At 51.8% G+C, this 25,932-nt stretch overlaps 1 protein-coding gene across 4 annotated transcripts in view; it reads left to right on the top strand.

Annotated features, from left to right (window-relative positions):
- The window catches only part of WDR27 (WD repeat domain 27), a 95,790-nt gene that overhangs the window by 32,041 nt on the left and 37,817 nt on the right, over positions 1-25,932 (top strand). For all 4 annotated transcript variants that reach the window (XM_084775433.1, XM_084775432.1, XM_084775434.1 and 1 more), the window contains 8 exons: positions 188-285; positions 1,432-1,521; positions 5,821-5,942; positions 6,332-6,465; positions 8,100-8,198; positions 9,003-9,123; positions 19,375-19,472; positions 20,707-20,809. In XM_084775433.1, coding sequence (XP_084631559.1) covers positions 188-285; positions 1,432-1,521; positions 5,821-5,942; positions 6,332-6,465; positions 8,100-8,198; positions 9,003-9,123; positions 19,375-19,472; positions 20,707-20,809 — 865 coding nt within the window. The remainder of the gene's footprint in view (positions 1-187; positions 286-1,431; positions 1,522-5,820; positions 5,943-6,331; positions 6,466-8,099; positions 8,199-9,002; positions 9,124-19,374; positions 19,473-20,706; positions 20,810-25,932) is intronic.

Raw genomic sequence — 25,932 nt, 5'->3', positions numbered from 1 at the left:
AAAGATACAGAATACAAATCTGTTTTAAACGGTTATCCATGATTGTGACTATAAGATTTTATATAGATCTTTAAGTTTTAATCATATACAAGGGTATAGCTAAGTAGAGGGAAATATACTTAATTTCTAGTTTGCTTATATCTCTCCTGAAATTATCTCTTGGTTTTTACTGCAACTTTCCTTAAAGTAAGGAGTACTCTTTGGAGGAGTTCCTACCCAGAAATCTCAGCAGGCAGGTTGCTGTGGCTCAGGAGCCTGTTGCTGTCGGCTGTCTGCAGTTCTCAGGTGAGCCCCGCCTCTTCTTGGAACCCTCTGCTCCTCTCAGTTGTGCCCACTGTCCTGCTGTGACTGTGTCTGGAGTCAAGTGAGGCTGCATCTGCATCTGATGAGGGCTATCACAGGACACTTCTGTCCCACGGTACTGGCAGGAGGGTGCACACATACTTTCCACATACTTCACACAGGAGCCTGGAAAGATGGCTTTCCATAGACAGAAGGTAGTGTTGTGACCACAGGGGCATCACAAGGCTGTCTTGACCCTGGCCTGTGAAGCATGCCCTTCCTCAGGAGGTCCATGCCTCAAAGGATAGAGCGCTGCTTCATCTCCCCAGGTGCTGCCACGCTCTCAAATGAATCTTGACTGCCTTCCTCCTGCGAGCTCTGTATCCACTGCCTTCCTCCTGCGAGCTCTGTATCCACTGCCTTCCTCCTGCGAGCTCTGTATCCACTGCCTTCCTCCTGCGAGCTCTGTATCCACTGCCTTCCTCCTGCGAGCTCTGTATCCACTGCCTTCCTCCTGCGAGCTCTGTATCCACTGCCTTCCTCCTGCGAGCTCTGTAATGGGCTCTCACCTTTTCCTTGGTGGTGTCTGAAGGGAGCGACGTGAAGCTTGTGTACTTGCAGCTGTGTGAAGGCGGCTTCAGATAGCCAGACTGCCCTCAGCTAAAAGTTGAAATTTATCACTCTACGTAAAGGAACTCTTGCTTTTCAGATAATTCTACACAAATACCTTTTGAAACTCTAATGTGCCCTGCTCTCAGTGGGAGTCTTGATGTTTGCAGTGTTTGCTTTTATCACGTCCCACATTTGGTGAAGGTCCCTGGCTCTGATCACTGTGAAGGGTTCTTGCTGTACAGAGCCCTGCAGCCTGGGGCTCAGCCTGCCCCTTTTGCTTTCCTTCTGTGAACAGAAGGCTGCAGTGTCCGCGGTGACAGTTACTCTGAGGTCCTGGTGAGGGATTGGTTCAGGGCCCGACACTCCCCTTGGGAAGGTGGCATGTGAAGGGCCCGTGAGCCTTATTCTGTGTGTGTTGTTTCAGAGTTTGCACCACCCAGAAAATGCCTGTTCATCTGAATGTGCTCTGTTCAGCTGTCAGTGCTCATGGCTGCCCATGTTGTGATTTTACAGAGCTGTTTATTCATCTTTACACAGGGGATGGACAGCGGCTGGCCTGTGGCTTAGCTGACCACCTGTCCCTGGTCTTTGATGCCAGCCTTTCTGGAACACCTGCTGTCTTTTCAGGTATCCCTGTTGTTGAGAGTTGGGAAGTGAGGGGGTGAGTCTTGTGGGCTGTGCTTGTCAGCAGCGGACCAAGCTCTAGTGTCCTGTGCATAGGGCTCAGAAGTAGGCCTGGGCTTCTAGAACAGGTCAGGTGACCCGTGTCCTTCTCAGTGCATGTGCTCTGCGACAGAGCAGCCAGCTATGGCCAGGGCCATCACAGGCAAAAGCCACAGCACCTGTAAAGTTTTGGCAGTGACGGGATTCCACTCCTACAGAGCTGAAATAATTTAATTTAATAGAAAGTTTGTTTAGATGTGTATTTTAAAATGTAGTAGGGTTTGTAATGGATTTTTTTAACACATTAAGCAAGTCAATACCTTTAAAAAAATGAGAGTAGTTGTGTTAAGTTCCTCCTGTGCTAACTTCTTAACTGAAAGGTAAGTTTCCTAGTTTTACAGCTTAGAATTCTTAGCTCTTCATTAGGATCCTGAGCTGCTTATTTAGAAACTTACATTTGCTAGGTAGTTTTTCTGAATACAAGCATACTCAAAAACCCTTTGCCTTCTCTCCACCGCCCTGTATAGCCACGTGGGAAGCAGTGGACACTCTTGAGCTGTGTAGGAGTAGAGGCAGAGACATGGGTGTGAGCTGCAGTGCTGGGAAGGTGATGGGGTCAGCACTAGGTACAGGCATGCCTACGATCAGAGTGCTGTGGCCGTGTATGCTGAGCCCCTGGCTTAGCTTAAGCTGCCTCGTCTGTATCGGGTCCTTGCAGTGTCTAGGATGCTGTGAACAAGGAAGGGAATGCCTCAGTGCTCTCCAGTCATCCATGCTGGTCTTGTCCTGGAGTAGGAATGGGGATGCCAGTCCCAGCCGTCGGTGACGTGCTAAGGAACCAGGCTGTGGTTCCCTAGTCCTGCTTGTCCATTGCTTATGCTGCCGTCAGATTCAAGGAGGTGCAGTCTAGGTGGACAGCAGATGCTGTGGTGAGTGGACAAGGGAGGATGAGGAGAGCACTCCAGCAGCTTCTTGGGAAGCCTGAGCTCTGGCAGAATTGCCCCAGCTGCTCCCTCTGTGTGAGCCTGTGCAGCCTCTGCACCTGTGAGGAGTGTGAGGGTGTCATTACTTAAGAGGCGAGGAGGAAGAACTGTGCGGGGCAGGTATTGAGCAAGTATGCTGTCAGGTAAAGGTGCTCACACACCTGCCTCTGGGCCATTTTTTGAGGCACCGTGGCTCTCCGAGGTGATTTGTGCTCACTGACAGCACCTCAACTTCTCTGCCAGCACAGGCACAGCATGCTTTCTTTGTTGCTTTGATTATTATCAGGCCTGGTGAATGCTTGAGACTTTGTTGTTGTTGCTGCTGTTTATTTGTTTATTTGTGTTTATTAGTCTTTTAATAATGTTGTAAAATGTATTTGATCATTTCCCCCATTTCCCAGCTCCTCCCAGACCCACTCCTCCCTGCCCACCCAGCTCCTCCCAGGCCCACTCCTCCCTGCCCACCCAGCTCCTTCCAGACCCACTCCTCCCTGCCCACCCAGCTCCTCCCAGACCCACTCCTCCCTGCCCACCCAGCTCCTCCCAGGCCCACTCCTCCCTGTCCACCCAACGTTGTGCTCTTTCTTTTTTATTAACCCATCAGTTGCAATTTGTATTGTCCCCAAACTGTTGTATGTCTGGCTTTCTGCTGCAGGTTGGTTGGCCCTTAAAGAAAACTTCCTCTCCCAGCAGCTGTCGGTTTACCGTAGCTCCTCATGCTGCCCAGCTCTCCATGTTGGGATTCAGACTGTTGAGCTTGCGCAGTTTTTATTCATGCTGTCAGCTGGTCTGCTGACATATGGGAAACACTGCTTCCTTGTAATCTTCTGCCATCTCTGGCCCTTAGGCCTTTCTGTTCCTTCTCCTGGTGGAAAGAGTCCTAAGCCTTGGGAGGGGTGTGGCATAGCTGGATGTGGATGCCCATTCAGGCTGAGCACTTCACAGCCTCTCACTTGTCTCTGCACCTTCACCGGCTGCAGGTGTCGGTATTACTCACCATGTCATGAAGAAAGAGGTGGATGAAGGGTGAGATGCACTGAGCTTTGGAGATGTCAGTGTAGCGCTGTGGCCACTCAGCAGAATCATAGTGTTATGTTCACCCCTAGGACTCGGACCTTCATAGCCACAAGCTCTGAGCCCTGGCATTGATGCCAGGGATGGCTTTCCATTTGTGGATGAGCCTTAGGCAGTTTGCTATCACGATGACATTCGGGCCACTGTTGCAGCACTGGGCGTGTCCTGTCAGGCTCACCATCATGTAGCTTTCAGAGTGTACAACCAGATAAGATTTGTGGTTCCTTCCCCTCTGGTGGTGTACGTGGCACCTCCAGTACTGTGGGAGCTAGCCAGGGGAGCTGAGACCCAGGTGGTTAGCAGCTTGATGTCTTTGTGTTCGTATTCTGATTCAAGCATGTGGTGTCTTTGTGGACAGGGTCTTGCCGTCAGTTTCTTGACGATAACAAAGAACACTGGCCTGTAAAGTGTGGGGTCTGTGGGACCCCAGTGGCTAGCAACTCTGAAAGTGGTGACCATTCTAGACCCTGGGCGTTTCATTTGTTAGCCTATGGTATCTACATTATAGAGTAACTCCAGCCTCATCAAGACTTACCAAAGGTCTCTAGTGTTAGTACACCTCACATTATAGAGTAACTCCAGCCTCATCAAGACTTACCAGAGGTCTCTAGTGTTAGTACACCTCACATTCCGTTCTCTACTCGGCTTCCCCAGCCACTGCCCCTTCCTCTCCTCATTCCTGCCCTCTACCTCTTTATGCCAATGTATTCTATCTCTGCTCCATTGAAAGCCCCACCCCGTGGCCCCTTATAACTTCTTGACTTCATACATGTTCCAGAGGAAGATCACACACCTGAGGAGTCAAAGACAACAGCCATTGCCTGGAGAGAGCATGGACATCTGTCCTTCTGGCTCTGGATGATTGTTTCCAGCCTCACCCACTTACCTGTGCATTTCATAATTTTGTTTTTCTTAAGAGAAGAATAATATTCTGTTGTATAAACACCTTGCATTTTCATTACACATCAATCAGTTGATAAGATACTAGGCTGCTTCCATTCTGACTACTATGCATAGAGCAGTAGTGCACGCGGATGAGCAAGTGTATCTACAGTAGGGTCCAGAATGATAAAGCTAGATTATGTGTTATATTTGTTTCCAGCTTTTTGAGCAACTTCCACACAGATTTTCGTGTGCTCTACTTTGTGTTCCCACAAGAAGTAAGTGTTCAGTGGGCATGTGACAGTTCTTTCGCACTTTTGTGAAAAATTCAAGAAGTCAACACAAGAGGGCAGCAAAGTCATTTGACACAGTATTTCCAGCTGGTAACCAGCTTTGTCTGAGGCCGGTTTCCAGCCATCCTTTTTGCAGTGCTGTCCTGTTTCACTGGCACTGCTGACCACATGCTCTGGCTGCCCCTAGAGCAGCGCGTACTTCCATCCTGAGACCAGCTGGATCCTCATGAGGGATGTGGTTCCTCCACATAGCACCCTGCGGTGAATGCAGTGTGATGATGGCTCAGCATGTCTCGGGTCCCTGGTGTCCTGTGCATAGCTGACACTGTGCAGCCTCCAGCTCCCTTGTCTGCCTGTTTCCCAGTTCTCTCAGGGAACAGCTCAGGGTGATGTCTCCCAAGTCTCTGCCTCTGTGACTCCTCAGGCTCCTGGGTCTCAGGATACTCATGTAGCTGTGGGTTTAAGTTTGCTTTGTAGAGACCGTGGGCAAAGATGGGCTTAGGAGACAGTATGCTCCTTGTGAGAAAGAGACTGAAGGGTGGGGACTGTAGAACTGAAAGCTTGGGTGTGCACTAATGGCCATGCCCATCGGCCTGTGGATCCTCTAGCAGGCATTGTCCACAGGTGGACTGGCACCTGTGTAAGTCAGCATCCAAAGCAGGCATTGGCCACAGCAAATGATGAGAGCTTTCCAGCACCCCCTTTAAAGCTAAAAGGGAGGCTCTTTTAGATCCTGGTAGACCATCATGGGCCCAGAGATTGCCGTATGCTTGGTAGAGCACTGCTTCTTATACTGTTGGAGAGAGCTTCCTCCATGCTGGGCACATTGAGTCAGAGCTGCATCTTTAAGAAAGACAAGATTTTAGAAAGGCCTCCTCTAGGAGCCTCATCAGTAGGCCTTTAGTGGAAGGTTCTCTGATGCTGGGCCTGGTCTTTCAGCCCCACAGCAGGAAACCGCCTTCCCATTTCCCGAGAAGAGGCAGTCCTGGCCCAGGCAGCCATTCTCCTTGCTTCTCCCTTAACCCGAATAGGTCATGACGGAGCCGTGAGCGGTGTGTGCTGGAGCCATGACATGAGGTGGCTGCTGTCCACAGGCCGAGACCGGACCCTGAGGGTGTGGTCAGCTCACAGGACAGAGCTCATGCTGCTGTTGGTAATGTGTACACGGGCACATGGGTCATGGCGGCTAGTGATCAGACTAACCACTTAGTGATCTGAGCTGTGACACTCGCAGTTGTTCACCTCTCTTTAGGGGAGACCAGCCATAGGTACAGTGAGGAGATGTTTCACTACAGTAGGAACATGATGGTGTGAGAAGGGGGCTGGGGGAGACTGTCCGCACGGCACAGGAGCACAGTCTCCCCCAAGCCCCCTTCTCATAGAGACTGTGCTTCTGTGCCGTGGGGACAGTGCTGGGGTGCTGGGGGAGACTGTCCTGGTGTGCTGTGAGGACAGTGTTGGGGTGCTGGGGGTGACTGTCCTGGCGTGCTGTGAGGACATTGTTGGGGTGCTACATACTCTTACAGCTATTCTGCTTTGTAGGCTGCAGATTCCTTGCCCAAGCCAGTAACATGTGCACAGTTCTACTATTTGGATACATTCATACTGTTGTCTTCTGGCCCTGAATTTTGTCTGCTAAAGTACCACATTGACCTCTGTAGGGATGACATACGGAGGTAGGTAGCCTCCCCCATGCACTAGCCTTCCTGCTCCCACCCCAGAGAGCCAGCCCTTTCTCACTCTGCTCTGCCATGCCATCCTACCCTGCCCGAGCCCAGCCCAGGCCGCCCTCCATCTCAACCCGTTCCACTGCTGCCCATCCCACCCTGAGCAGGAGGCACTGGCTGCTGTGACCGGCAGCTCCTGTCTGGAGCACGGAAAGTTACAGTAGGGTGAAATGGGTCCCAACAAGGACTCCCAGTCATTGGTGAACTGCTCTGTGTCATACACCTTTGTCTCTGAAGTCACCAACACTTATTTTTTCTGTGATCACCACTGTAGGCTCTAGCCAAGCCAGAAATTACTGTGGTGTGAATGGACCTTTGGTTTTTTTAATGTTTTTGTTTGTTTGTTTGTTTGGCTCACCAGTGGTTACCTGGTTAGGTAGATGCAGCTTAGAATAAATAATTCTATAGCTCAGTTGGTGGGAATGAAAAGTAGGGACAGGCTGCCGAAGGTATCTGTTCACTTCCACATGACGGCCAGGGAGGATGGCTGTGTTTGTGCACGCTGGACCATCTGCCTGGCCTCCTCTCAGCCTCTTTTTTCTTCTGCTCACCGCTACCTGTCTGCCTTTCTGGAAAGTCCTCCCTCAACTTATTGTTTTCTAGACAGAATGGCTTCCTTCCCGGCCATCCTCTGTGTACCTGTAGTGCAGGGGTTCTCAGTGTCTGGGTCGCCACGCCTTTGGCAAACCTCTGTCTCTAAATTATTTACACTATGCTTCAGAACAGCAGCAACATCACAGCTATGGAGTAGCAGCAAAATGATCTCATGGTGGGGTCAGCACAGCCTGAGGAGCTGTGCTGAAGCGCCCCAGCGCTGGGAGGCTGAGAAGCACTGCTGTCAGCATCGGCAGTCATTCATCATGGCCGTGCGCATGCGCTCCATCCTGCCTTTGAACACTATCCTCAAGTTTCCTCAGGACTTGACCACTCTGCTCCTGTCTTCATGGCCACCTCATGGGTGTCTGCCTTGTCAGGTCCTGAGGCCCCTCCAGGTTTCCTCAGCCTCCGATCCAGTGCTCTCCCAAGCAGGGCCCTCTGCCAACTGCTCAGGGACACACCTGTCCTCACCCCAGGCAGCTCAACATCCCCTCAGCCAGCCTGACTCTTCTTGTTTTGCCATGTCCTCCAGCTGGGCTGAGACCACTCCTGGGGCTAGCCTACCTGTTACTTACCCTTAGGAATTATTTTCATAACTAAGATCAAGCGGCCATTAGAGTAATACCCAGTGCTCATGTTACCCTTCTGGAAGTAGGGGAGATATCAGTACTGTGTAACTGGCTGAGTCCCTATAAGGGAATATACAGTTATTTTAGAATTAAGGGACAGACTTACTTTCTCATAGTTAGGAATGAGTTTTATAATATACTGTTATTTTCTTGGGACATTCCTAGAGAAAATACACCCTAGAATTTCTGACAGAAAGTTAATTTCCCAAGGGAAGATTAAGGTGCTTGCCTATTCATTCCCTTAGTATTATAACGTGGTTAAGCAATACAAAACCTGTATTCTCACTTTTAAATGTAGAGTGTCGAGCTGTAGTCAGAGGTGAAAACACTGGTCATCTCCCCACCCTTTTCTTCCAGGTATAAACCAAAAGGCAGATGTAAGCCTATTTTCAGGCTTCCGTTGAGCAGCAGGGCAGACATGACCAGCCTGTCAGCAGTGAACGACTTTTATTCCCATATCCTTTCTCCCAACTGTTGCTGCGCCCTGCACTGGCCATTGCTTTCTGGAGGAGCCTCCTTGGGCAGCTGAGAAGCCCCAGGCGCTCTGCTGGGCTCGGAGGTCAGGAGGACGGTTGTTCTTGTGGACTGTGGGATCTCTTGCAGTGACTATAGGTGGAGTAACCTTATCTTAGTAGTAAGAAGCCCCTCAGGGGAAGAACAGCCTGGGCTATGACAAAGCAGGATGCGCCCACTAGCCTCACCTGTTGTACTGAGTAATGAAGGCACAGGCATGTAGTTGCTTTCTTAGTAAACTGTCACATCTGCCCTGAGCATCCTTGGGTTCCATGCGGTGGACTGGCAAAACTCACAGCAGTTGACGTTTGACCCTCATAGAGGACGTGCTCTTCCACTCCCCATGAGCCCGCTGCCTCTTTTGCTGCCCAGCTGGGAGCCAGGTGTGGGGAGTGACACTGAGTGCTGTCTCTGGGACTTCACACCCTGCACTAATGTCCACTTCTGCGGCGTGGAAGTCCCATATGTGTGTGTGTGTGTGTGTGTGTGTGTGTGTGTGTGTGTGTATGTCTGTGTGTATATGTAAGTGTGTATATGTCTGTGTATATATGTATATGTGTGTATTTATGTGTATGTATGTCTGTGCATGTATGTGTGTGTATATGTATGCATGTGTGTGTAGATATGTGTGTGTATGCATGTGAGTGTATGTATGTGTGTATATGTGTGTGCGTGTGTGTAGACTGGGTAGAATTGTGTGCTCATAGGCTAGCTGCTGAGAAGCTCCCTTGACTGATTTGCTGCAGACATCATCCTCACAGCTGGCCGGGACCGGACTGTGGAGGTTTTCGACCTCAATGCTGGCTGCAGTGCTGCTGTGATAGCTGAAGTCCACTCACGGCCCGTCCATCAGATTTGTCAGAATCAAGTGAGCTTGTGGATAGTATGAGTATTGATTAACCCCCGAGCTTATGGTGTTTAACAGTTACAAGAGTATGATGATGCAATTTTGTAACTACCTCTAGATCCAGTATTAGCTTTTCCCGATCATCTGCCTATGCTGCCCTTCTTCTGTGTCTACAGATGTCGCAAAGATTTGCTACTACTGCTTTGGTATTTTTAAATTATGTGTGTTTGTGTGTACCTGTGCGTGGGTGCCGTGGAGGCCAAGAGGAGTTAAAGGGGCATGTGGGCTACCCCACATAGGTGACTGGACCCACACTCAGGTCCTCTGAGGGGCAGGGTGTGGGCCACATCTCCAGCCCCTGCAGATGCCACTCTGTGTTGTTTGTCTCTGGTGAATTGTGGACCCATGTAAATCTGTGTGGCTAGCAGTGCACTCTCACCCAGGCTGCGTAGGTCTGGATGCCCATGTGACGGTGGGAATGACTGATGCTCTTGGAGTCGAGGCTTCTCTGTGAGCTGCTGGGCACACTTACCCTCTTTGCCATACTGTGGTTTTTAAAGATGTTCTCAGATGTGTTGCAGGCTGGGGTGACAGTCTGAAGGACTAAGCCTTCTCAAAGTTAGGCTGCTATTGCTGTGATACAGTTCCTTGGCCGCAGGCAGAGGGCTATTTCAGCGAGTGGTTTATAGTCCCATCATGGGGGGGAAGCCAGGGCAAGAGCTAAGGACGCATAAGCCGTGGGTGAGCTGCGGCTGCCTGGCTTCCCCCTGCTCAGCCTGAGCGCCTATTCACCCCATGGCCACCTGCTGAGGGGTGGCATCATCTACAGGGGCTGGGCCCTCTCGGGGTAACTGTCACTGCAGCCAGTCTGATGGAGGTGCTGTTTCAGCTGAGGTTCCTCCCCCCAGGTAAGTCTAGCTTGTGTCAAGCCAACAAGGACAGCCCCACAGTGCTTGGTGCTAAAAGGCCGTGTGACACATGGAAAGCTGATTTAAAAAGATCTGTGCATACATGTGCTGTGTATGTATGTGTTTGTCTGTGAGTGTGTGCATGTGCCATGACACACGTGCTCACAGGAAAAGCTTTCCTGGCAGTCCTTGCCTTCCGTGTTCCTCGATGCAGCGCCTCTCTGTTGTTTGTTGCTGCACGGTGTCCTCCAGGCCAGCTGGCCTGCAAGCTCCCAGATCTGACTCCATGTCACTGTAGGAGTGACGAGACTCCAGGCAGCTGCTGCCACATCAGTCCACGGGCTCCAGGGAGCTGGCCTCAGGCAGTCAACCCTGCAAAGCGCAGTCTACCACTGGCCATCTTCCTGGCACCTGCTGTTTTGTTTGTTGGTTTGGGTTTGGGTTTGGGTTTGACTAAAGTTGTGATTTTATTTTTGAGACAGTATCTCATTAAGTAGTTCAGGCTTGCCTGGAATTTGTGATCTCTCAGTGCTAGGATGGGAATGCTTCCCCATGAGTTACTGGCCAGAAGGCCTCAGGGATCCCCAAATCGCCCAGGCTGCCGCCATTTCTTTTGACTCCTCGACATTGCTAGCTGATGAAGCTCATTGCTGAGGAGGACACTGCACACTGTGGCTGTAGGGCACTGAGACACCCAGCTAGAGTCCCTGGAGCTGACTTCCTGCTGCTGGCTATCACAGTCAGGTACAGTGCTGGCCACCTGCCTAGTAGTGGACCCTGCATGTAATGTGACGCACTGGGAGGATGTGCTCTGTGGTGTAACAGTAGCATGACTGCTATGGGATGACCATCCTGGTCACAGGGAGGGATTCAGTCCTGGTGCTGTAGATCTGATCACATAAGCCCTGGGGAAGAGGCAGCCTCCTACGCTCATTTTTTGTTTTTGTTTTTGTTTTTGTTTTTTTGAGACAGGATTTCACTGTGTAGCCTTGGCTGTCCTGGACTCACTTTGTAGACCAGGCTGGCCTTGAACTCACAGTGATCCACCTGCCTCTGCCTCCCGAGTGCTGGGATTAAAGGTGTGCGCGACCATTGCCCAGCCTTGTGTTCATTTCATAAATGGACATGTTGCTGATCTGCCTTCCAGATGTTGATGTTTGTACCCATAGCCTAATGGTGTTCTGAACCTTGGTCAGAGAAGCTATTTTTCATACAGGATGTGCTCAGCACAGTTGGTCAGAGTGCTGAGAGTAAGAGAGAATGGTGTGCTCACCCGAGATAGGACATCGACATCAGAGCTGTCCCCTCCTGCCCTAGAGGCCCAGGGGACATGTTGGAAAAGGGAATGGGGAGAATGTAAGGGCTGGAGGCTGGAGGCTGGAGGCTGTGCTGTGAGGTGCTGTGTTCCTGTCATGACATGGACATGCCTGTAGCAGCTGTTCTTACCTGCACAGGATGAAGCCAGTTAACATACTGCAGCACTCGTGGGAGAGGGCCATGGAAGGCTGTGCCCAGGGAGAGGAGCTGTTGGCATCAGTGGCTGCTGGAAGACAGGGGTGGTGATTTTCTGTAGGGCTGTAGCTGCTGGTAGTTTTCCCATGCTCCAAAGAATGGTTCCCAACCATGCACACAGCACAGGCAGCACTATTAGACCTAGTGGGATGTGAAACACAAGCAGACATGAAGGCGGAGTGGGAGGGCAGGAGGGTCGGGAGGAAGAAGGAAGGGGAGGACAGGAGGGTCAGGAGGAGGTAGGAGGGGGAGGACAGGGGGGTCGGGAGGAAGTAGGAGGGGAGGACAGGGGGGTCGGGAGGAGGTAGGAGGGGAGGACAGGGGGGTCGGGAGGAAGTAGGAGGGGAGGAGAGGAGGGTCGGGAGGAGGTAGGAGGGGGAGGACAGGAGGGTCGGGAGGAGGTAGGAGGGGGAGGACAGGGGGGTCGGGAGGAAGTAGGAGGGGAGGACAGGGGGGTCGGGAGGAAGTAGGAGGGGAGGACAGGGGGGTCGGGAGGAAGTAGGAGGGGAGGACAGGAGGGTCGGGAGGAAGTAGGAGGGGGAGGACAGGGGGGTCGGGAGGAAGTAGGAGGGGAGGACAGGGGGGTCGGGAGGAAGTAGGAGGGGAGGAGAGGAGGGTCGGGAGGAAGTAGGAGGGGAGGACAGGGGGGTCGGGAGGAAGTAGGAGGGGAGGACAGGGGGGTCGGGAGGAGGTAGGAGGGGGAGGACAGGGGGGTCGGGAGGAAGTAGGAGGGGAGGACAGGGGGGTCGGGAGGAGGTAGGAGGGGGAGGACAGGGGGGTCGGGAGGAAGTAGGAGGGGAGGACAGGGGAGTCGGGAGGAAGTAGGAGGGGAGGACAGGGGGGTCGGGAGGAAGTAGGAGGGGAGGACAGGAGGGTCGGGAGGAGGTAGGAGGGGAGGACAGGGGGGTCGGGAGGAGGTAGGAGGGGGAGGACAGGGGGGTCGGGAGGAGGTAGGAGGGGAGGACAGGGGGGTCGGGAGGAAGTAGGAGGGGAGGACAGGGGGGTCGGGAGGAAGTAGGAGGGGAGGACAGGGGGGTCGGGAGGAGGTAGGAGGGGGAGGACAGGGGGGTCGGGAGGAGGTAGGAGGGGGAGGACAGGAGGGTCGGGAGGAGGTAGGAGGGGAGGACAGGAGGGTCGGGAGGAGGTAGGAGGGGAGGACAGGAGGGTCAGGAGGAGGTAGGAGGGGGAGGACAGGGGGGTCGGGAGGAAGTAGGAGGGGAGGACAGGGGGGTCGGGAGGAAGTAGGAGGGGAGGACAGGGGGGTCGGGAGGAGGTAGGAGGGGAGGACAGGAGGGTCGGGAGGAGGTAGGAGGGGGAGGACAGGAGGGTCGGGAGGAGGTAGGAGGGGAGGACAGGGGGGTCGGGAGGAGGTAGGAGGGGAGGACAGGGGGGTCGGGAGGAAGTAGGAGGGGAGGACAGGGGGGTCGGGAGGAAGTAGGAGGGGAGGACAGGGGGGTCGGGAGGAAGTAGGAGGGGGAGGACAGGGGGGTCGGGAGGAGGTAGGAGGGGAGGACAGGAGGGTCGGGAGGAGGTAGGAGGGGGAGGACAGGAGGGTCGGGAGGAGGTAGGAGGGGAGGACAGGAGGGTCGGGAGGAGGTAGGAGGGGGAGGACAGGAGGGTCGGGAGGAGGTAGGAGGGGGAGGACAGGAGGGTCGGGAGGAAGTAGGAGGGGAGGACAGGGGGGTCGGGAGGAAGTAGGAGGGGAGGACAGGGGGGTCGGGAGGAGGTAGGAGGGGAGGACAGGAGGGTCGGGAGGAGGTAGGAGGGGGAGGACAGGAGGGTCGGGAGGAGGTAGGAGGGGGAGGACAGGAGGGTCGGGAGGAGGTAGGAGGGGGAGGACAGGAGGGTCGGGAGGAAGTAGGAGGGGAGGACAGGGGGGTCGGGAGGAGGTAGGAGGGGGAGGACAGGAGGGTCGGGAGGAGGTAGGAGGGGGAGGACAGGAGGGTCGGGAGGAGGTAGGAGGGGGAGGACAGGAGGGTCGGGAGGAAGTAGGAGGGGAGGACAGGGGGGTCGGGAGGAGGTAGGAGGGGAGGACAGGGGGGTCGGGAGGAGGTAGGAGGGGAGGACAGGAGGGTCGGGAGGAGGTAGGAGGGGGAGGACAGGAGGGTCGGGAGGAGGTAGGAGGGGGAGGACAGGAGGGTCGGGAGGAAGTAGGAGGGGAGGACAGGGGGGTCGGGAGGAGGTAGGAGGGGGAGGACAGGAGGGTCGGGAGGAGGTAGGAGGGGGAGGACAGGAGGGTCGGGAGGAAGTAGGAGGGGAGGACAGGGGGGTCGGGAGGAGGTAGGAGGGGGAGGACAGGAGGGTCGGGAGGAGGTAGGAGGGGGAGGACAGGGGGGTCGGGAGGAAGTAGGAGGGGAGGACAGGGGGGTCGGGAGGAGGTAGGAGGGGGAGGACAGGAGGGTCGGGAGGAAGTAGGAGGGGAGGACAGGGGGGTCGGGAGGAAGTAGGAGGGGAGGACAGGGGGGTCGGGAGGAGGTAGGAGGGGGAGGACAGGAGGGTCGGGAGGAAGTAGGAGGGGAGGACAGGAGGGTCGGGAGGAAGTAGGAGGGGAGGACAGGGGGGTCGGGAGGAAGTAGGAGGGGAGGACAGGGGGGTCGGGAGGAAGTAGGAGGGGAGGACAGGGGGGTCGGGAGGAGGTAGGAGGGGGAGGACAGGAGGGTCGGGAGGAAGTAGGAGGGGAGGACAGGAGGGTCGGGAGGAAGTAGGAGGGGAGGACAGGGGGGTCGGGAGGAAGTAGGAGGGGAGGACAGGAGGGTCGGGAGGAGGTAGGAGGGGGAGGACAGGAGGGTCGGGAGGAAGTAGGAGGGGAGGACAGGGGGGTCGGGAGGAAGTAGGAGGGGAGGACAGGGGGGTCGGGAGGAGGTAGGAGGGGGAGGACAGGAGGGTCGGGAGGAAGTAGGAGGGGAGGACAGGAGGGTCGGGAGGAAGTAGGAGGGGAGGACAGGGGGGTCGGGAGGAAGTAGGAGGGGAGGACAGGGGGGTCGGGAGGAGGTAGGAGGGGGAGGACAGGAGGGTCGGGAGGAAGTAGGAGGGGAGGACAGGAGGGTCGGGAGGAAGTAGGAGGGGAGGACAGGGGGGTCGGGAGGAGGTAGGAGGGGGAGGACAGGAGGGTCGGGAGGAAGTAGGAGGGGAGGACAGGAGGGTCGGGAGGAAGTAGGAGGGGAGGACAGGGGGGTCGGGAGGAGGTAGGAGGGGGAGGACAGGGGGGTCGGGAGGAAGTAGGAGGGGAGGACAGGGGAGTCGGGAGGAAGTAGGAGGGGAGGACAGGGGGGTCGGGAGGAAGTAGGAGGGGAGGACAGGAGGGTCGGGAGGAGGTAGGAGGGGAGGACAGGAGGGTCGGGAGGAAGTAGGAGGGGAGGACAGCAGGGTCGGGAGGAGGTAGGAGGGGGAGGACAGGAGGGTCGGGAGGAAGTAGGAGGGGAGGACAGGGGGGTCGGGAGGAAGTAGGAGGGGAGGACAGGGGGGTCGGGAGGAGGTAGGAGGGGAGGACAGGAGGGTCGGGAGGAGGTAGGAGGGGAGGACAGGGGGGTCGGGAGGAAGTAGGAGGGGAGGACAGGGGGGTCGGGAGGAAGTAGGAGGGGAGGACGGGGGGTCGGGAGGAGGTAGGAGGGGAGGACAGGGGGGTCGGGAGGAAGTAGGAGGGGAGGACAGGAGGGTCGGGAGGAGGTAGGAGGGGAGGACAGGAAGGTTGGGAGGAAGTAGGAGGGGGAGGACAGGAAGGTTGGGAGGAAGTAGGAGGGGGAGGACAGGAAGGTTGGGAGGAAGTAGGAGGGGGAGGACAGGAGGGTCGGGAGGAAGTAGGAAAGGGGACCTGGGTTGGATATGTATGCGTGTATGAAATTGTGAAGGAATGAAAACAAAATTTCTTAAAATGGGTCTTTTCTTTAAGAGCTTTCTTTTTTTTTTTTTTTTAAAGTGGAGACAAAAATTAGTGCTAGGAGTCTCAACATGAACATTTTCAGTAGTTTGTCTCTTGGATGAGATTAGATTTCATTTCAGGCTTCTGTTTAAGGTGGTCTTTTCTCTCTCTTCAAGTGTTGCATCAAATAACTGGTAGGGAGGGAAGGTGGTTACACCTGTGTGTGCTGAACTCGTGCTTCCATCTGCAAGCGCCAGTGCCATCTCCTCCACTTGGACGTTGGCATGTTTCTATGTGCATGCATGCTGTGTGTGAATAGATACATGTTTGAACACTGACCATCACTTAAAACATCTGTAGGCAGTCTGATTGCTATTCTCTCTGTATACATGGGTGCAAAGCAAGGAAGCTGTTGTGCCGAGGAACCAATACTCCTCTCACCAGAGCCCTCAGCCTCCATCTGATTAACACATGTGGACAAGGGCAGAGAGAGCAGGGAGGGGTGTGCTCATGGGAGCAGAGTGCAGGGGTGGAAGTGATTGTCTGCCCTGAGCTGCTGTGACAAAGCAAAGGGAGGATGGACAGTGGACACTGGGACAGAAGCATCCCTAGATTGTGGCCTTATCAGGACCTTGAAAGTTACTCTGGGGATGGCGAGAGCCATTGCGGAGTTGGGGGTGATCAAGGTATACAGTCAGGCATTGTGTGTGAACTTGTGGATTGTACAGCTGTGCAATGCAGGATCAGCTGTTTAGAGTTTGGCTCAGCTATTAGACAGCAGTGGCAAGGATGTTAGAGGGAGGATGGAGGAACTAAGGGGACACACACGGTGAGTGGACTTGGCATCTGTCTTTGGGGTGTCTGGCTGGGCTTGTTGTTTGTCCAGGGAGCTGCCCCATGAGTGGAAGGTGTGTGGGGTTACTGGGCCTTGCCTGGGGTCTGGTCTCCTCTTGGCCACTGCTGCTCTCTGCAGTCTGCTCGGAAGGTGCTGGAGTAACACCTTCCATGAGTCTGCTCTCCCTGGTCGTGTCAGGAGCCGGCATGCCAGAAAAGGAAGAGGAGTGTGTATGCATTCTGTGATGCCCAGGGGCCTGCTTATGGCCTACGTGCTCTGCATGGCACAAGGAATCCTGTGCCCAGCTTCGCTGCTGTCTCACAGTGACCAGTGCTTTTCTCCTGGCAGAAATGGTTCATTCCTCCATCAACAGTGGAGGCCAGTGCTTCATTTCCCACGGAGAATTAGGATCGTTTTGACTCTTGCACTACCAACTGGCCTGGCTCTCTGCCCTTGGGTAGTGCCACAGGCCTACCCTTTCACCCCCACCCCCAAGCCTGCCTCCTTCAAGCTCAAAGGGTCCAGCGGGAGCTGAGTGGGCCCTTCCTCAAGTCCTCCAGCTCACACTCAGTCTGGGTGCTTACCCCTCCTCAGAGGGCACATCTTCTGCTCACAAGTGACAGGGCTGAGAGGGGTGGCAGACTGGGTGGTGTGCAGAGTTTGGAGAACCTGCTGCTGCTCTCCAGGCAGAGCCAGTGCTGGCCTAGGCAGGCAGTGTGTCCTCAGAGAGTAGACATTTTGCCTGAGCACACTGGGACAGCAGCAGGCTCTGTAAAGTAGCATTGTGCCTGCATCAGTGTCAGTGGTTCTGAGGAGAGTTGGTGATTCTGCCCAATTTCACAGGGCAGGTCTACAAAACCCCCCAGTGTGTGAGGAAGCATGGCCTGGCTTGTTCCCTTCCTGAGTGATAGTTTAAGCCGTTCTTTTCTCTTAGGAATCTTCCCATTGAACGTGTCTGCCTGAGGGAGGCTTGAGGGCTGTTGTATGCTGTGCTCTAACATGGGAGGTGTTACATGAGGAAAAGCAGTTCTTCTTCTTTTTAATGGGGAAATGACTGGTTTAACTCCCTGAAAATAAACACATGACGGGTGTGTGGTAGAATGTGAGGAAAGAGTGGGAGGTCACAGAGGCCTGTTTTCTGAAGATGCCTCTTAAAGTTTGTGCACAGCCGCAGAACACAGAGCATGGCCATGTGGGTGCTGTGGCTTGTGCTGTGCTTCAAGCCCAAGCACAGAAGCATGGAGGCCATCCTTGACCCAAATACCACATCCTAGTAAGTATAAAGTAGGCCATTTCTCACTCAGTGAAACTTGGGACCCAAAGTGGCTACTCCAGTCAGCGGCAGTGAGGCTGGTTTTGAGTGCTGCCATGCACCACCTAGAGCAGAGGTCTGCGATGCCCTCCAGTTGTTAAGCCGGACATACAGGGCCCACTTCTTTGCTCAGTACTTAGAAGACGGCCCTGAGCTCGGTTGGTGATCAATTTTTCTATTGCTGTGTATTATATCATTCAATTATTTTTAGACTGAAAATATTGTCTTAAGGTTTACTGATATCTTTAAAATCATATCAGATATTTCTTCTTTATTTAAAAAGCTTAACAAGTGTTCCAGCTTCCTTCATGTTACTATGGATACAATACTGGCAGTAACAACTTAGGAGAAGAAAAGATTTACAAGGCACAATTGTAAGAAGTCAGGACAGGAACTCGTGTGTGAACCTCTAGGCAGGCCTGTCCACCACACACAGCGTTACCCTTGACCAGGGAACTCTCACTCAGCCAAGAAAGTTGGTAGGAACCATGGTGGAGGGGGTCTTTGTGAACTGAGGGCAGTCTCATGCTTAGCCAGCTTTCTCTCATAGCTGGGAACACGTGCCCGGCGAGGGGCACTGTCTACAGCAGTCTGGGCTCTCCCATAGCCACTCACAACCAAGACACGCCACAGACGGTTTGTTCCGGGCAGTCCTCCAGTTGTGGCCTTGCTGACTCTAGGTTGAACTAAGGTGAGCTCCAGGGCTATGAGGCAGGGGCTAGGGCACTGTGCGTCTGACTTCCTGATGACAAACGGGGATGGAGTGGTCTGTTTGCAGAAAGGACGGAGAGCTGAAGAAGTGTGTAGAGTGATGTCTGGCACAGCTAATCCTCTGAGTGTGGCCTGTTAGCACTGCCACAGTACAAACCTTTATCTCCTGCTTGTCAGTCAAGAGTGGACTCTAGGTCCAAGTAGTTTGCCATACTACTTCAGGCAATCTTGACATAGCAGGAGGACGGAAGTCTTATGGATTATGGTGTGTTTTTGGAGTCTTCTGAGGCAATGGCTTCTCTGATGGTGTTGCGTTGCTTTACACAGCCTCCCTTCTTCTGGGGGTCATCAGTCATCAGATGTCAAGGCCTGGGCTTGTACTCTTTACTCCAGTGACATGTGGGCTCTGTGGTCCGTAGCCATGTGTTTCACCAGCAAGGCACACGCTCAATGTATCTCAGAGTGTGCTCACTAAGGAGGGCATTACAGGCCAGAGTGTGTGTTGAATAAAGATTATGACCAATATGAAAAATAAGTGTTGTGTGAGAATGTCTTAGTCTTTTGATGTGTGGCTGTTTCCCAGTTCTGTGTGTCTCAGTGGCATCGAGTGTGGAGTAAGCAGACAGTAACTGTGGTGTTAGTTACCCTACTAGCTGGTGCTGTTCAGCCTGAGCCTGTGTTCTGAGAGTTACGTCCTTAGTCTCAGGGGGCACTTACATGGCTAAGGTACTCTGACGTGACCAGGCATAGTCTCGGAGGCCCTGTTGCACATGTAGCCCATCATCTACACAGGCTGCTGTGCTAGTCATGTCTGCATGAATGTGTAGAGCCCTATTTCCGAAGCTCTAAACTGGCGAAAGGTTGTGTTGGCTTCAGGCATTAGATGCCAGCATCATTAGGAGTTGTTAGCCTTTACGAGTTCATCTTGGGGTCTGTGATGGCTGAACAGGTGAGGCATGTGAGGTGAACCTGAGGACTCTGTGAATTTGATCCCAAGGCCCCACATGGTAGAAAGAGAGAGCCGATTGCAGGTTGTCGGAGGTCTGTGTGCACACGCACTGTGGCACAGGCCCCCTCCCAAATGCAATAAGTAAAATGTTTTCTTCTTGATCTTTCGTTTCCCATCTGATGACAGGGATCATCGTTCACGGCACAGCAGTCCTCGGCCTATAATCTTTTTCTGACCACAGCTGTTGGTGATGGGGTTCGCCTGTGGGATTTGAGAACCCTGAGGTAAGGCCAGCCTCCAGCACAGCACTGCCCTGAGGGAGATTGGAGCTGAGCTGGGAGTGTGCTTCCTGGCACGGGCTACAAATAATACAAAGACTCTGACTAGTGTGGGTATGCTCTGGACAAGACTGGCTTGTACACAGAACCAGTGCAGTCACTTTGGGGTGTGGAACCACAGGTGCCAGGCTGTTCTCTGAGGGCCAGTCACACGCAGCTTCTGAGAGTCAGAGACATGAGAAGTAGCGTGCAGACTTGGGGTACAGCTGTCTTGGACACACAGCTTTGCTTTCCCAGTCCTGTGTGCCCCGCTGTCACTGAGCACCAGCGCTGGCTCACCCAGCCCCAGTCCTGTGTGCCCCGCTGTCACTGAGCACCAGCGCTGGCTTACACAGTTCCCTTGAATTGCACAGAGAGTTCTTCACTTTGGGCTGCTTGGTCTCCCTCCCCTGGAGATACTTAAGCATTAACCTTTATCTTCTGATAACAGTGCATATGTAATGTAATAAAACTGACAAATGCTAATATATGTGCATAGTACACATATTCACAAGGAAACAACTAGCAGTGTGTTTGAAATCTTGTCTCCTCTTCAGGGACCCTGCTTGACCCTCCCATGTTTCAGGTGCCCACTAGATGTTGGCCGTGCTTGTTGACACCTTTATAAGGCAGGCCCTGGCTACTCCTAGGAGATGTTGGAGGTTTTACTTAGTAAAATGCATTAGCTTTTCTTTCGTGACAGAGTTTGCTTTAGCACTTGATAAGTGGTTGTGAAACTTCCTCTCAGTGGAATGTTGTACCTTCCCCAGCTTCTGAGTTGTTTCTTTACATAATTTATGATTTCAGAAGATTTGTTTGAAAACCTTATAATAATCTCTAGAAAATGCGTATTTAATATTTCTCATATATAAAGGTTCATTTGCTCTTAGATTTGTCATTTTGGGGAATTTATGGTTTTCAAAAAGAATTCAAATTATTTTAAAGGTACCCTTACTTATTTACCATTTAATAGTCCTCAGGTGAGGGTTTTTTTCAAGGGTGTAGTTCAGTGGTAGAGTGTTTGCCTAGCATGTTCAAGAGCCATGGGTTTTATTCCCAACATCACAGACAGCAAAGAAAGACTTTTTCTAGCTATTAGCTTGTTCATTTTGTAAAGGAAAATATATTGTTACCTTCAAATTTGTCTGAAGATGTAGCAACCACTTTCTTCTCAGCTCTCTCTCTCTCTCTCCCCTTGCAGGTGTGTGCGCCGCTTTGAAGGCCACCCAGACCGCTGCTACCCTTGTGGAGTTGCCTTTAGTCCTTGTGGAAGGCTCATGGCATGTGGTGCAGAGGACAGACATGTATGTATGTGTGCTTGCTCTACGTGTTTCTAGGGTTTCTAGGTGGTGTTATCAGACAGACCTTCAGCACCACCGAGTCCTGGGATAAAGATCTACTCTAACTGACAGCACCAGAGTTCTGTGTTAGTGAGCTGTTACCATAAAAGGCTCATTATTCATGTCTTCACTTATGAGTTATCAGAGACACTGGATACATACTCCATGGACAAATGTAGTGTATGGCGTAAGGATGACAAAGTGATGCCATCAGTCCATAGCATGCAGCTCATGTGTATCTATACTAGGTTCCTCAGAGAACTGCATGCTTCTCTCGGTGCCTTTTCCACCCTTCCTTGCCACTTTTCCTCTGTGCCAGATCTGCCTCTCCTGCAGATTTGGAACACAGAGAGTTTGTAGTGTCCCAAGGCTGTGTAACACATTGCCATGTACCGAGAGGTCAAGCCCACAGAGGAGGCCAGCTCCCTCGTGAGGTCTTGGCTGGAAAGTATGATGCCCCTTCCTCCTCCTCTGTGTGCCTCAAACTACTCTGTCCTTTGGAAGGGCATTGATGGGTTGACTGCTTGTCTCCTATAAGTGTCCTCATAAAACGAATACTGAGAGTCACCTGAGGCACAAAAACTGGTGGTACCCAAACAAGAGCCTGGATCTGAGCTGAGGGATGCTTATGTAGTGCTGGTGGGGGTAGCGAGGTGGCCCGGCACTCCTTGTTCTACCCCAACCCCTCAACATATTCTCCAAAAGAGCTCAGGCTTCCATGAGAAAAGATGAGAGATCACTGTGGGCAAGCATGGCAACGAGATAGCAAGATGCGTGCATGGCCAGCTGACTCTTCTCAGGGAGATGCAGATCCAGACCAGTGGTCACCAAAGTCATAGGAAAGAAACATAGCTTAGAAAAGAGAAGACTTTAAAATATGCAGCATTCCCCCCTCCCTAGGGTGTGTGTTTGCTTTATTTATTTTTGACACTTTAAAATTACACAGTATATTATTGGGCTTCCACATAGGATTGAAGAATTCTCCTTGCCATGTCCTCCAACACTAGTTAACTATCAAGAGAAGCTGGCCCTGTAAGTGCTCACGCCTGGATGGCTCATGGGGATTTACACCAGCCTAGAGCTGATCTTGGGAGGCAAACAGAAGTGTAATTCAGTCCCTTCCCCCAAGAAGCATACGATCTAAAGAAAAGACTGTGTGTGCTGGAGTCTGTTGAGGCGTCCTTGAGGTTGCTCCTAGTAGAGACCGGGTGATGTAGCTCAGGTTGAGCCTCAGGCCTCAGCCGCACAGGCACTTTGTCCTCATGGTGAGCAGCAGGTCCATGTCCAAGAGGACTCAGCGCACCCTCTGATCATGGGCTAGTCCCCTCCTGCAGGTCTTGCCGTAAACATGCCCACTCAAAAGAGCAACTCATATCCAGGATGATTTTCCATAGAAAGGGCTTTTCCATAATCCCTTCCAAACTTCTCCCCTGAAGAAAAATTAAGTGGACAGGACTAGTTTTCATGGAATAAATATAGAGAAATATTTGAAGAACTCTTTTTCAGAAGAGCATCAGGCTCAGGAGATTTTTATTCAACTTTTAAAGATCACCAAAATTCAATAATACCCATTTCAAATAATAAATATCTAAATACATCACAGTTACTATTTTTCAGTAAATATAACTGATTTGAAAAACTTGATAATATTTCAGAGAAAAGCTTCATTTAACTTATGAGTATCAATGAAAAATGTTTCAATGAAATGGGAACAGAGTCCAGCAGCATGTTGATAGAAGGTATCACACCATGATGGGTTTGTGTCAAGAAATTCAAAATGACCAAAAAATTAAGAAATCTATTAGTAAACCTACTGTACCAATAACTGACACGAACAATAGAATCATTTAAGCATCTCCATAGATGCATAAAAGGTGTTTTAATGGAATCCTAGACAATTTTTATAAATTGTTCAGTAGAAGCAACTCTAGTAATCCTCTTTTAAGATGACAAGATGTTTATCTTAGCTAAGGAAAAAGAGGGGCCATCCGTGGATGAGAGCCAAGCAGGAGTTTACACTGAAGTCCCTGTTTAGCAGGGTATCAGAGGCACTTGCCTGCCTGCTTAGACACGGCAGCTCATGGACGCCAACATGGAAAGGCACAGTTAAGCTGTCTTTATTTGTGGAGGAAAAATTGTGTACCTAGAAAATCCAGAAAAAGTAATGATCATTGTGAACAAGAAAGAAAGGGAAGTATTAGTTGTGAAGAAAAGTTTTCTCTTCCTCCATAGTAGACTTGAAGAAACTTGGTCTTGGAGAGATTCTGTTGAGTTACTTGTGAAAAGTGTTTGGATAGGAGAGTTTGTCCCTGCCATATGGAGACACTAGAGAACCTTTAAGAGTAAAGCAGGTGACTGTTTCCAAATAAAAGATCAAATGGATTCCCACATCCTACCTAGAGAGTACTTAGGAGCAATGCCATGCTGACTGCACTGGGTGTTGACTGCACCCACAGACACCAGGTAGCTCTGGAGAACAGGGGTCATGTCCATCCTGAAGTCTTCAAAAGAGCTAGGGACACCTGTGCCAAACAACAGGGGGAAGTATGAGTGTGTTGTTGTCTTATGGTGAGGCCATAGGAAGAATAAGGTCATGAAAGAAGCAGGAGTTAGTGTGGCCATGCACTCAGGCTACAGGAGAAAAGCAGATGGGGAAGACATGAGAGAGGCAGGAAGGTAGGTTGGCCGTGTAAGCCACTGAAGCAGCATCAGAGGACCATAGTCAAGGGAGGAGTCGGTAGGCATCAAAGGAAGAACTACAGTTGGTTTATAAGACATCATGTGTCTGAATTTCATCACTCTAAGAGTCTGTATGCTCACACTAATAGCTAAAAACAAAAGACCAATAGCTGGAAACAAAAATAGAAGCAGCAAATCAAACCAGGTTGCTGTCATGCAGAAATGATCGAAGGCATTGTCCACATACAAGATTCCTTTCTTTTAAGGGAGAGATGCCATGTATCTGGTCTTTACTGTGGACCGCATGTCAGATCAGGGCATAGGCCACATGCCAAGACTTGTTTCTCTTAAGGGAGGGACAACACATGTCTGGTCTTTGCTGTGGACTGCATGTCAGGTTACTTGATAGGAACTGTAAGACTGAGATCTTCAGACATCTCTAGTCTTTATCTGGAGTCCCCAGAGAGAAACGGAGTCTGATGTCGATGCAGTACGCACAGGAATTTTATTGAGCTGATGTGTCAGTCTCTGTCCAGCTCTTTCAAGCTGCAGACCTTGAAAAGCAGGAGCAAGTGCTTTTAAAAATTTTTTTGCAAAAGCAAAATTTAGCAGGCTACCAGGGAGGGGTTAGTATATTTCAGGGGCAGTGGAATATTTTTAGACACAGCCGGTTGTCCTTGAGTCAAGCTGGACCCTGGGCACAGACTGAGGCCTTGAGTCAAGTTGGACCCTGAGCACAGACTAAGACCTTGAGTCAAGTTGGACTTTTTATTATCTTTAAACATAAGCTAGCTGTCCTTGGGGCAAGCTGGACTCCACAAGGGGGCCAAGTAGCTTTTCCTTGTGTCCCAGACACACAATGATCAGTGAGTTGATATTGGTACCTTGGTTCGATATTGATATTGCTTCCTGGACCCTCCAGAATCTGTCTTTCTGAGAGCCCCAGAGAAGAAGGGATGAACATTAGGGTTAGAGAGTTCTTTGAAATCTTAAATGAAGTAATGCTTTAGGTGAATGTCAGACAAAGACTGATGGCCCGAAGGTGGTTTGAATCGATACTTCTCTACATGGGCATCAGGTGTGTGCACAGGGCCATGCCATCACTCCAAGGTCTATGTGGGCATCAGGTGTGTGCACAGGGCCATGCCATCACTCCAAGGTCTATGTGGGCATCAGGTGTGTGCACAGGGCCATGCCATCACTCCAAGGGAAGAGCAAACAGGTTCTCCAGGAGCCACTACTTCCACATGTAGAAAGACAAAGGGTATCTGGAAAGATGACTCAGACCTTAAGGGCTAGTCTCCGAACCTAAGGTGGATGGGGTTGGTTTGGGCTGCTCTTGGTGGCTGCAAGCTCTGCTGGGTGTCTCACAGCTCTGTGACTTCAGTCCTGGAGTATTGTCCTGACCTTCACGAGCACCTCCACACATGCGCACATATCTCTGGACAGACGTGCACACACAGCCAAAAATAAGATATTTTTACAGACAGTGGATGGCGAGCGTGGATGAGGATGTGGGGCATTGGAACCCCATACTATTGCTAGAGATGTAAAGTATGCAGACAGTATGGTGGGCCTCACGAACAAGAACAAGACACAGTGCTCCCCAGAGCCACCCTGTTACCCAGCAATCCCATGCCTTGGAGGGAGAATTGAAATCAGCAGCTCAAAGGGATGATGGTATCTTCATGCTCATTGCAACATGATCACACATGTGAAGACAGAAAAACAAGCCACACAGAGATGAACACAAATAGACTTTGCAAACAGGAAAGCAGACATTTTACCTCCCTACTTTAAGCTGTAGCAGAACTCCATTTGTAGGCTTTGTTTTAGAACCACAACTTAGCCACCGATAGAGCCACTGGGATATTCCAAGGCTGAAGTGCTTTTTAACGGCAGTGAGATGGCTTTCATGGGGACAGGGACCAACTACAAGGTTCTTACAGTGGTGGACTTTGAGATGATGCCTCTGACACACCTGCTACATCCTGTTAGGAAAGACCCCCTACTAGATTCTGTTTTTCATCTGGAGCTTTGGTGGTGTATCACACACCTGGTGTTGGTTCATCCAGAGCTTTGGTGGCGTATCACACACCTGGTGTTGGTTCATCCAGAGCTTTGGTGGCGTATCACACACCTGGTGTTGGTTCATCCAGAGCTTTGGTGGCGTATCACACACCTGGTGTTGGTTCATCCAGAGCTTTGGTGGCGTATCACACACCTGGTGTTGGTTCATCCAGAGCTTTGGTGGCGTATCACACACCTGGTGTTGGTTCATCCAGAGCTTTGGTGGCATATCACACACCTGGTGTTGGTTTGAGTGAAAATGTCCTCCATGGGCTTCTGTGTTTGAACACCGGGACCTTAGCTGATGGCGCTGTTTGGGGAGACATGGGACCTTTAGG

Source organism: Acomys minous (assembly GCF_964271855.1).
Source record: "Acomys minous genome assembly, chromosome: 3".
Classification (NCBI taxonomy): Eukaryota; Metazoa; Chordata; class Mammalia; order Rodentia; family Muridae; genus Acomys; species Acomys minous.
The sequence above is the reverse complement of the archived record's forward strand: the minus strand, read 5'-3'. Positions and strand labels throughout refer to the sequence as shown.